The sequence below is a fragment of the Aptenodytes patagonicus genome, chromosome 17 (assembly GCF_965638725.1).
Source record: "Aptenodytes patagonicus chromosome 17, bAptPat1.pri.cur, whole genome shotgun sequence".
Lineage (NCBI taxonomy): Eukaryota > Metazoa > Chordata > Aves > Sphenisciformes > Spheniscidae > Aptenodytes > Aptenodytes patagonicus.
Genome location: NC_134965.1, coordinates 1,481,859 through 1,493,883, shown reverse-complemented (window position 1 = coordinate 1,493,883; position 12,025 = coordinate 1,481,859). Strand labels below are relative to the sequence as shown.

General features: G+C 49.9%; 1 protein-coding gene across 4 annotated transcripts in view; it reads right to left on the bottom strand.

Annotated features, from left to right (window-relative positions):
• CALN1 (calneuron 1) overlaps positions 1-12,025 on the bottom strand; it is a 130,252-nt gene that overhangs the window by 103,659 nt on the left and 14,568 nt on the right. For all 4 annotated transcript variants that reach the window (XM_076354735.1, XM_076354734.1, XM_076354732.1 and 1 more), the window contains exon 2: positions 11,774-11,898. In XM_076354735.1, coding sequence (XP_076210850.1) covers positions 11,774-11,891 — 118 coding nt within the window. In that variant the 5' untranslated portion in view covers positions 11,892-11,898. The remainder of the gene's footprint in view (positions 1-11,773; positions 11,899-12,025) is intronic.

Sequence of the window (12,025 nt, the reverse complement as noted above, 5' to 3'; positions counted from 1 at the left end):
CACCCTGGGAGATTTGCACCCCTTTGTTTTTGCAGGCAGGCAAGAGCTAAGTCTGACTTCAAAGGGTTTGTACTGATCCTCTTTGATGTTGCTAAAGCCAGTCAAGCTGGAAAAGCAGCGCTTCCCTGCTGGCCTCCTGCTCTGTCTCCATGTGCCCATCTGGCTGGTGGCGGCAGCCACAGGGTCCTGCGAAAGCTGACAACTGCTGCACGTAGCGCTGGCTGCCAGCTCATTTAGCTCCAGGAATAGCAGATCCAACACGGGATGCAGCTGCCCATCCTCTCACCTCCTCTCCTGCTCCAAACTGTGCCCTCTGCCCCCTCCACTCTCTCCTGCCCAGCACCCATCCTGCCCCATCCCGCTGTGGTGGTGCCGGCCCCGCGTTCCTCCCCTGCTGCCCCTCATCTCCTCCTGCCTCCCCCAGCTCTGACTTTTTGGGGAACCGCCCAGTGCAAACCCTGGGAGGGAGCATCCTTGCACAGCCCATTTAATAAGCAGCAGACCGACTGCCCCAGCTCCCCTTCCCCGGCCTTTTGCACCTATTTCTCATCTCAGATAGGGCTGAGATGGTCTCAAGGACCCACGACTGGGCAAGGGAAACTGGGCAACAAAGACTTCCAGCGAGAGGGAGAGGATGGCCAGGTCTATTTGTTTAATTCCTGGCATTACTGTCGTCTGCCTCCTTCATCTGCACTCGCACCCCGCTAAGTTACTTCTCGCTCTGCCAAGCCACTGGCCTCACGCTCAGGAAGATAAATGCACTTTCTCATAAGCAGGGGCAAGAGGACGGGAACCGCAGACACCATCAGCAGAGCGCAGCAGAGCACGCTCACGAAGAGCAGCTGCGGGCGATGGCTGCTGCCCAGGAGCGCAGCAGGACCGGGATGCTGTCTGGTACCACCGAGCAGATGCCCCGACAGCCAAACGGAGGCCAGGAGCACTAACCTTGACACCGCAGTGCTTTGAATGGCATTCGAAAAAAATACGTTCAAAAGAGCCAGGTGAAACCTCTCCGGATCACTGAGTTTTTCTCCCTGTCATTTTTGCAGCAGCGCTGTGCCAAGACACCGTCCTTCTGTGCCAGTCCCCCCCTGCGTGTCACAAACTGGCTCAGCTGTGACCGCAGGCACAGCGACACGGGGACCGGGGAGTCAAAGCAAAGCCATTGCTCATGGGGAGCAAGATCCACAGATGATGCTTGACCCAGAGGTCTTGCAGCACCCCAAGCAGTGGCGGACGTATTGCTCTCCTCCCTCTTCAGAAGTATCGCTGCTGCTGGGTAAACTGAGGCACAAAAAGATCAGTGATAGTCAAAACATCCCAGTGAAGAATTAAGAAATAGATATCCAGCCTCTCTGTATGTACATCTAACTCCTAAACCTCATTATTTAGGGGGCAAACCTATTTCTGAATGTTCCTCTACAGAGAGCATGGAGATGCAGTGCAGAGCAAAGGCTTTTTGCAGCTGTTTTGCGCTTTGGTGAGGTGGCTGCTCTGATGGAGGCAAGGGAATCGATTCAGGTTTTTTATGGTTTGCCGTGACTTGATTAAAGGCGCTGAAAGACACAGTGAACTAACACAGCCTGGCTAAAACATCGGTCTCCACGACTCGGAGGCGCACCTGACAGTCCACAGCATCACGACCACAAAAAGGGCACGTGCACAGCATGCCGAGCATCACTATAACCTCCAAATCCTTAAGGATTTAAAATCATGGTAATTAAAGGAGGGACCTGCAAAGCCTAATGCTGACTAACCGTAAGACACTGTCTGTGCGACCGGAGATCTGGCAGCTTTCACGAGACCCTTTGCACTTTGCAACCATCCACACCAGCGCTCGGGTCCTCTCGCTCAGGTCCGTGCTGCTGGGATTCACTGGCATGCTGAGCCATTCACCTTCCAACTCGCTCTAACGGCAGCTTGTCCAGGCCCTTTTCAAGCCATGCATCAGCCCCTGAGCCCAGCGCCGATAAGGAGGCCCCGGGAAATGAAATAAATAGCAAGCCATTTGCTTGGCACTCAGCGCCATGGATGGGGTGTCTAAGGCAGCTTAAACCCAGGCCAGCGTCTGGGTTCACGCCTCTGTCTGTGCAGTTAAATGAGAAGAAATGGCTTCTCAGAGTAATTTTCAGTTGGGGACCGACTACTTTGACTCTCTGGAGCTGCTGTGGCTTCCGCAGAACTGAGGTTTCCCCGGTGCCCTGGCCCCACGGCTCGGAAAGGAGCCAGAAGGCCGAGACATTTCCCACCCGATTCAAAAAAGAAGCACCATCACTTCCATTTCTGGGGTGGGGAAACTATTCCCAGGCTGCTTTGGATGGAAATCTCTGTTCCCGTGGCACCACCAGCCCCGTTCAGCCCCAAAAGCCAGACCTGGGGTCAGAAATTGATGTCTCCCTTTGCCAGGAGGGAAAGATGCTCTGGACAGATTGGCTGCATCCCAAATGAACTCACTGGGAGCTGGACCAGCACGAAAAGGTGTGCTCGGAGGTGGCCACCTGGCTGGATGTGCAGACAGTGTACAACACACCAACGCCCCGCTGTATCCACACAGCTCTCTTGTGCCTTCATCTGTGTGGCTGTGGATAAGTCCATGCTGCAGCAGGTACACCCTGAAGCATCAGTGGTTGTGCATGAGGTGGAGCACCTCAAAGCATGTGGCCATGGATAAGCCCACAACAGAGCAGGTACACCCCTGGAGGGACTGCAGCCGTGGGTAAGGCCATGTTGGAGCAGGTTCACTCCTGAAGGGACTGTGGCTGTGGGTAGAGCCACGCTGGAGCAGGTGTATCTCTGAAGGCATTGTGGCCCATGGATAAAGCCACGCTGGAACAGGTGCACCTCAAAGCGACTGTGGCTGTGGATAGGTCCATGCTGCAGCAGGTATAGCCCTGGAGAGACTGTGGCTCACAGATAAGGCTCCACTTGGAGCAGGTACACCCCTAAGGGACTGCAGTCTGTGGGTAAGTCCAAGCTGGAGCAGGGGCAAGGGGATGAGTTCATTGCAATGTTAAACCCGATGGTCTGGTCCAAAGGGACCAGGGGTGGAGATTGTAACGGAAATACCTTTAAATTGTTGTAACCCATGATCTGAGTTGCATGTTACAGGAATTACTATAGCAGGAACCACCTGAACTGATGGAGGAGAAGCCTTACAAGAAGCAGTGCAAGTGCAGCAGTGACCCAACCTGAGCTGGCTTTGGTGCCCAGTAACTCCACGCAACACACCACCTCTCCTGTCCTGAGTGACCACTAGAACAGATGGAGACCAAAGTCATGGACTGAATGAACTCGGTGGGCATTTTACAGACATTTCACAGGGGTGGTCCATAGACTAAGGGAATGATATCTGTGTATTATATCAAAGGATGGGAAGGGGGGTGGTGGTTAATGAAGATGTATTGGATAGTGTGGGACCTGAGCATGACGTAAATGGTATGGGGTGGAGAATATGCTGGTTTTGGCTGCAATAGAGTTCATTTTTTTCATAGTAGCCACTATGGGGCTGTGTTTTGGATCACAGCTGAAAACAGCGTTGATAACACAGGGGTGTTTTCGTTACTGCTGAGCAGCTGACACACAGTCAAGGCCTTTACTGCTCCTCACCCCACCCCACCACCGAACAGGCTGGGGGGGCACAAGAAGCTGGGAGGGGACATGGCCAGGACAGCTGACCCCAACTGACCACAGGGATGTCCCACACCATACGGCGTCATGCTCAGCATAGAAAGCTGGGGGAAGAAGAAGGAAGGGGGGGACGTTTGGAGTGATGGCGTTTGTCTTCCCAAGTCACCGTTACGCATGATAGAGCCCTGCTTTCCTGGGGATGGCTGAACACCTGCCTGCCGAGGGGAAGGAGTGAATGAATTCCTTGTTTTGCTTTGCTTGTGTGCGTGACTTTTGCTTTTCCTATTAAACTGTCTTTGTCTCAACCCACGAGTTTTCTCACTTTTACTTTTCCAATTCTTTCCCCCATCCCATTGTGGGGGGAGCGAGCGAGTGGCTGTGTGGTGCTTGGTTGCCGGTTGGGGTCAAACCACGACAATCTGGAAAATGGGGGAGACAGAGGCATTTAGTCTCCTTTGTTTCGAGTCCCAGGGTGTGTGCCACGTCCTTATGGGTCTGGGCTGCAGTGACCCTATGCTGGCCCTCGTCCTCCCATGCACAGATAAAAGCCACTGCCTGGGGAGTAAATTTGCAGAGCAATAAGGTAGCAGGTAAGGATGAGAACCCTGAGTCCACACAGCAACACTTACTAGAATAGGAGCAACTTGCTAAAGCCAGAGTTTTAAGGCAAGGGATTGAAGGAACTTGTAAAATTAATGATCCAGCCTAGAAGATTGCATAAAAAATTAAAAATCCATATTAAAATTTGTATAAATGTGTCACAGTAAGATTTAAATGCCTTTTAAAGCATGTTTAGCTCTTGATCTGAATTTGCTCCGTTCCCGTGGCCCGAGGCGACGCAGGCAGTGAGTTATCAGCTCACTCCACTGAGAGCCCAGCTTGCAAGCAAACGGACAGCGTCTGAAACAGCTGCAAGGAGCATCGGCCCAGCATGATTCATGGCATGTCAGGGACCACCGAAGCCTCGGCAGCATCTCTGCAGTGAGAGGCAAAACCAGCAGATTTGGGAGAAGCTGGGTGAAGACACAGTCTGCACCCCTCTCCCCAAATCCATCTTGTTCCACCTTGAAGAGGCTCTTCTCCACTACAGTAAGCCAGAAACCCTCAAGCCTCTGACCAAGGATATCTGAATATCCACCACCAGTAACTCGCTTGCTCGCCAGCCGGTTCCTATAACTATGTCGGCATAGCTGGAGTTCAAACAATCTCTTTAATTGTTGTCCAGATGGTGTCCCTGTAATTCTAATTTGTTGGCAGTCAATCTCATTTTATTTATATTCTCTTGCTGTAAGGACTCTTTCCTCAGAGATGATGCTGATGCCTGTTCTTGTGTTTTGGGGGCAGGGAGTCCAGGTGACACATCGCCCCTTGGCAGAGGGGGTGTGGAACAGGGGGAACAGAGCCTCTGCAAGCCCTTCCCAAGGCTGTACCAAAAAAAAACGTTTGTTCCCCTGGGTAATCAACCTGCCAAAGTACTGGCACCTTTTGTGTAGGGCTTGGGCTGTAAAGCATCGTAGGGTGGAAATACTTGCTGTTCTGGAGGTTTTTTTTCCCCCAATCCATAGCTTTCTGCCACCTTCCTGCTGAGGATCTCTAGTGCTGGAGAAAACCCAGTGCTGATCTTCAAGCCCCAGTGGTCCCTAAGGCAATGCAGCAGCTAAAACCCTCAAGACATGGTCTTCCTCTCCTGTGAAACCCGGAGGAGCCAGACCTCCTGCGCTCAGCCACTTTGGGTGTCCAAACATCATTGCCTGGGGTGGGAAGTGCTACTAATTTCAGCAAAAAAAAGCTTTCCTGGAGGCCAAGAGTGAAAGCTGGGGCTGGATGGACGGACGTCTGTCCGTCTGCGGCACACAGGACCTCACTGCCGCTCTGTGCAAGGCGGGGGAAAGCTTCCCAAAGCCAGCACAGGGGAACTGAGCCCTTCCAGAGGCACTGCAGCGGGGCAGGGGCCTCACCTCTGCCGGCTGCTCCAGTCAATGCTGACATCTGGAGACTACTAATGAGGCTGGGGCAGACCACGGTGAATTATAACTATAAATCTCTCCCTCGGTGAATTCCCTTGAACCTCATCATGGCTAAGCCGGCACGCAGCCTGGGACAGATATCCACAATTTCTCCATCAGCAACTCCACTCCTCCACTGGACACGCACTGTCTGGAGCAAATGGGCACCTTGCAATAAAACAATACTCTGCAGAATATTAATACTGCACCAGTTTTTACGATTTTTAAATGGAGGCTGCTTCATACCTGAACTACTGAGTCCCAAGGAAACCCACACTGTAATTAAAATACATAACTGGAAAATTAGCAGAAGGAGCTCAGCAGAAGTGAGAGATACAGCTGTTTCTGTCCACAGAAGAATCTGCATAGTGATGCCACAGTTTTATATTCAGAGGCACGAAACACTATTAAAGCCCAATATAAGACATAAATTATTCCATTTCCAGCCACGATCACTCACAGCGGAGATACTGTGGATAAACCTCTCTTTAAAAAGAACTCTGCAAAAGAGAAAATGAGCTTTATACAGTTTCATCCACTTAATTAACAGGCTGCTTGCAGTGCTTACACCGAAGCATGGACTTGGAGACTCACGCACAAATCCACGCGCAGAGCATCCCGGTGTGGCCATACCCCAGCACACGGTCCCCCTTCCTATGTCTCCTATCCCAGGAGAATATCCTTGCAACTCCTTCCTTGCCAGCAGGATGCTCTTTCTTCTTTGTTTCTCTTTCCACTTTTCCAAGTGTTTTTTTCTTCCCATGGACAAAAAGCCAAGCGGAGCAGACTCAGCCTGTTGCCGCTACATGAGTCAGTCAAGTGACTAATGCCTCTCCCCCCGGGTTTCCCTCCTCGAGCACATTGCTTCTCCAAAACACCGTTTGATCTCACCTGGGACACCAAAGATAATCAGTCTCAGCCGCCGACACGGCGCAGCCAGCTGGCTGTTGAGGCTGGAGGGAATCTGCCTGCCCCTTTGCCTTCTGCGCCCATCAGCAGGATTAAAATCTCTGCTAGCAAACAAGCAGGCCCGGGGAAAAATCAACACCTGGAGAGCAATACGAGGACTCACACAGCAGCCCCAACTCTCCAGCAAGCAAGGGACTGTTTATCAAGCCTTTCTGATAACACAAGAGTGAACTAGGATCTGGATCAGCCACAATCCTCATGGCTCACGGGGTTTCTGCTAAATAACAACCCCCAAACGAGACTGCACGATGACAGTCCTCTGCAGCATCACGGTCCCTTCCCTTCCCAGGACTTACAACATCCAAGGACCATCATATCAGACATGCACAAGAGGGTACAGACCCCTGAATTTGGCCTTATTTTCAGAGGCAGGGCTAGGATGGCATGGCTGTGTTTGCGATGTAGGACTATCTTACTTGGTGTCCCCCCCAGCAGGGACCCAGCCCCACGACTGACCACCTTGCCATGCTGCTGGGACTCCAGAACCAGCTGCAGCCCCAACACACCTTCAGCCGCTTGGCATTGCCTGCATTATTGGCATGCGCGAGACAACTGTTAATTTAAAATCCATATGGGGCATCCTTTAACCATGCACTTTGAATTATTTCAAGAGCTGTTTCCCGGTATATGCTGAAGCCACTCATGGTTGACTTTTATGCAGAAACCCAAGAAAGAGCGACCCAGTTAACAGCTTCTGCAGGTGACAGAAGGGAGGTTGCTGGGAAGAAGCAGAAACCAGGTAAAGCACGTCCTGCAACGTGGTGTATAATCTATAACAATAGAAAGTCCCCTGGTGAGGGAAGTCTCCAGATTCCTGCCTTGAAGTCTACTGCACCCCAAGCTCCTGCAGCCAGCAGCTTTGCCCCCATTTCATGTGTTGCTCTGCTGACATTTCCAGTTTAGGCAGGCAAAACCATGCACTGGCATTTCCACTCTGGACCTCAACCTTACGGACTGCATCAAGCTGGCTGGGTTGATGCCTACAACCACAACAAAAAAAAAACCATCCCAGCCTAGAAAAAGCCTTGTAGATACCACAGACCCCACCTGGGGCAGGGGCTACATGGCCTAAGGCACCAGATGCCACCAGCCGTCCTGCTGCCATGCAGCAACGTTTCCTCCTGCACGGGCACTGCTGATTTCAAAGGAACCTGGGTCAGGTAAGGATTTATCATGATGTCTTTCTGGACAAAGAGCTGCTGCTGTGGTTCACGTTTGGGTTTTCTCTGCAAGGCCCTGACTAGCACGCATTTCACAGACGCTTTTTGCAAAGCCTACTTGTAATGCATGTGCCTCCCTTCAGGTGATATTTGTCAGATTCCTACTATGGAAATGTTTTTACCTCCTGACAATACCCTTTAGATAGTTCCTATGGAGGTGGATGACTCAAGCTTGACATGATGATTTCCATCCACCATTTTTTATTAAAAATACCCCTAGCAGTTCGTAATGTGAAGACAGAAGCTGGTTTTAAAAGGGATGTGGAAACCACAGAGTATGCACAAACTGTGCCACGATTTTATGTCAACCAACAATAGCCAGAAAATCTATATGTAAAACAGTTCCTCCCAGCCTTAATTTATAATCTCATGCATAGAAACCGCTAAGCATATGGCAATAACATCCATCCGAGACTCCACCGTACTTCGCGGTCCCTAAGAGACGGGTTATGGATGGCCTGCCACTTTCAACTTTGTCATTTACTTGATGTTACAAAGTTAAGTATCGCCTAATTTAGCTTTCTGCAAGTTAATTCCCTTTGTGACGGTGACAGCTTCTAAAAATCCTCACGCTACTACAGAACCGCAAATAGCAAACACCGCTGCTAGGAATAGACAAGCCATCAGCAGAGTGACCTGCTATCTCTCCAGCCTCTTTCCTTGCTGCCAGCATAGTATTTAAAGCAGGATGGAAAAAAACAGAGCGGAGTTAAAGTCGACAGATGGCTGATGCAAGTCGGAAAAGTTTTCATAGGAGAAAAATAACCGGTCGGAGAAGAGGCAGAGCAGCACCCTAAGCACGCCGCTCTGAACGGCGCACGTTCATCCGAAAACCTGGACTCCTTCCCCCTTACATTACTTGAAGTCAGAAATATTTTTCATTTCCTGATCTCCATATTATCCTTCATCCACCGCCCGCAGGCTGCAAACACGGAGTATTCGTCGGTATTCACTGCAGGGACGCGCAGGGAGAGACACGTTGCGTTCCAGCCAGGCTGCGCAGTGCCTTCGCCCTGCAGCATCCCAGAGCCCACACTTGCAGAAATCTTTCCCGAAGTGAACGGCGTTGAGACACGCAATGCTAGACGTGAAAAAAAGAAAAAAAAAATCTGCTGGAAAAAACCCGACAGATCAGGCACTTGTTGGAGCCTTGAGCGCAGAGGAGCATTATAGAAAATTCCCACTGACTTCCCCAGCTTCTAACCTTTAATAATTTAATATGTGTGACCGAAATTTCTCAATAGGCTGGAACTCCCTCGGGACCAAAATCTCATTGAAAAAGAAACCAAGGAGAATTTGGCATCTCTTTCCCAGCCTGTAAGATTAAATGCAAATATGTTATTGGCATCGAGCTATCACAGCTTGATATATCCACAAAGCTCCCATACACTGACATTAACTTCTCAAGGAAGAACATTTTGTTACTCACCCTGAGATAGTTTATGCTTAAAGGCAGAAAGACTATTTCTGGTTTGGGTTTGGGCAGTGAACAGCGGTACCTTCACCAATTACCAGCACACCCAGGCACTGATCTAGTATTAGTGACAAAACACAGTAAGATAATGACTGCTGACCTAATATTACAAATAATTTCCAGTGGCTAGGCTCTACTCTGGTAGCTGGCACGCAGAAAAGTCTCTCTTGCTTCTTATGCTGCTCTGGCTTTAGCAGACACGAATCAATTCAGTACCACTTCTGTGTCTGCAGGTGGAAAACAATGGCCTGAGGTTGAGTTCTTCTCTGCTAGGGGAAGAACTGGGGCATATCTTCATGGCAAAGACACAAAGCCCTCGAAAATAGGTGTTTGTAAAGCAAAAGGCTGTCAGAAAAAAATATAACTAAATTCTAACAAGAAGTCTGTGCTTAACAGCCAGATAATAAATGGATGATTAGTTAAAGAGCTCTAACCGTTCTCCTGAAGAACGAGGGGGATACTCTTTGTGAACAGAGATGAATGAACTCTGCTGTTCTCCAATTCAATAGCACAGTTATAATGGGGCATCGACCACATTAAATGGATGTAGCACTCGCATTAGCAGCAGCTTGGCTGCTGCCTTCTCAAAAGACGACTCCTTTACACCTAATTCACTTCATTTGCCGTTAATTAACGGAGATGATCCACAGCCTCTCCGAGTGCAGGTTTCTCCTTGGGGAAGGCAGGTCTGGCCGTGGGGCTGTGCTCCGCTGCCTCCCACAGCTGCTGCTCCCACCCTGGAGCCGCTGGTGGGAAAGTGATGCCAAGAGGGCTCGCAAAGCTTGCAGACTGCCCGACGTGGCTCGGGCTGACAGCAGGGAGACACGGGAAATGAAACTGGGCTTCCTTCCCACATCTAGCCACAGACCATTTCCATGCAAACAGCAGGGGAACAAATCAAGGACAAGTTTCCCTTGTGCAACGGGATGGCCCTGACAGTGGGTTGCAGCCCTGATGCCACTTGAATCAGCTCTTGACAGTTGTCTGCAAATCTCAAAGGCAATTACAGCAGACGTGCTCTAATCAGGGTAGGCATAGCAGAAAAACCTTTGTTTCTGCATTTGAAATAAACTGCAAGACCTCACCCAACGTCCTCCTGTCTGCTCAGCCAACCCCTATCATCCTGAATAGGGACAACAGGCTTCACCTTGCAACATAATTTGTCATCTATAGGATGCACAGAAGCTAAGCCAGTTCAGTTCTGCTCACCAACTCAAATCTTCAAGGGAAGCTCCTGTAACCCAGGAGAAGAGCCCAGAAGATGCCCCTGCAGTCCTTGTGTTCCTGGGGTTTTAGCTAAGCTGCACTGAAAGTGGTTTCTCACATTGCATCTCTCACCTGAACTGCGTTCAGCACATACTCATTGGGAAGAAGAGAAGCAGTTACAAATACTCAGAAAACACTGTTTGTACTTAAGATAAGTTAATGTAAAGCTCGCAAAAGCAAATCCAAAGGCTCTGAGTTGAAAAGGCTTGAAAACTAAGGTCTGATTTACCAAAGCACAGGTGAAAAGGGGGAAGGTGGGCAGAAATGTTGGCCGCCTGTTTTGCCAATATGCCTCCCAACCTGTCCTGGAAGGACCGTTTCCACCTTGCACCATTCCCTTGCTCATTTCCTCATCACGTTCTCCGTCGAGACCACTGATTATGATCATGGCTTGTACCAAATGTCTACTGGGAAGCAAACCAAGAGTTTCAATTTGTTCCACAGCCCTCAAAGACCAGCTGTCAACAATATTAACTTTTGCTTAGAAATGACCCTGGTGAGCCGCAAATTGCCAACGAAAGAGACCTTCCCACCACGAACCAGACTGGGAGTCTACCTGGCCTCACATCCCATCTGCAGGGCAGAAGGGATTAGCAGCAACCACCTTCTAGGGAGGAAATTCTGGGATCCTACAGGCAGCAGATGTGGACAACCTTCCTGATAGCCTTTGCCAGCCTGAGGCCAGTCTGTGCTCCCAATCACTGACCTGGAAAAGGGAATTTTAAAGCTCTTTCCAGCTTCTTAAGCCACAAGCCACCTCCGTGCATCTTGTTATATTGAGACACAGAGAGAAACCTCACTTTTGAAAGCCCACAAAGCAAATGAGAAGACTTGCTAGGAAGACAGATTCAGCTCTGCAGGTTCTCAGGAAAGGCTAGAGACATCTTTATAAAAAGATATTAGCCTAACTTTTTCTCTTGCAAAGTTTTGCCCATAAAAAGAAGCCTTACTTTTTCAAAAAGCTGCCTTATTTCTAGGCAGAAGGACAAAATCTGAGGCTAAAACCAGTCTACAGCTCTCAACATAACTTTGGTCGGGGACCTTTTCTTTGTCCCTGATCTGCTGAGCCATCTCACTTCTGACCTGCCTTTTGCTCCTTGCTTCACGGGGAGAATACCTCTGCTTATTGCATGACAACGCTACAGAGAAGGTGAAAACGAGCCTTTCCCCGTTCCCAGCCCTCTTTGGAAAATCGCAAGAACGTGGCTCACCATCCAGTTCCTCCACGGAGATATTCGCTAGCTGTTCACTGTCGCTGCCAGCGGAGAGTGAGCGGTTCAGGTAGTTGCCTTTGTACAACAAGCCAGCCGTTACATGATGGAATGGCATCTTCTCCCTGGGCACAAGAGAAGAGGGAAGAGAAAGGCTTATTTTAATCATTTGTCTTTGGTTTATTTGAATAGTACAATAGCCTGCCTTGAAAGAGTAGCTGGACCAAAGCATCCTACACCAGGGAACGCGCA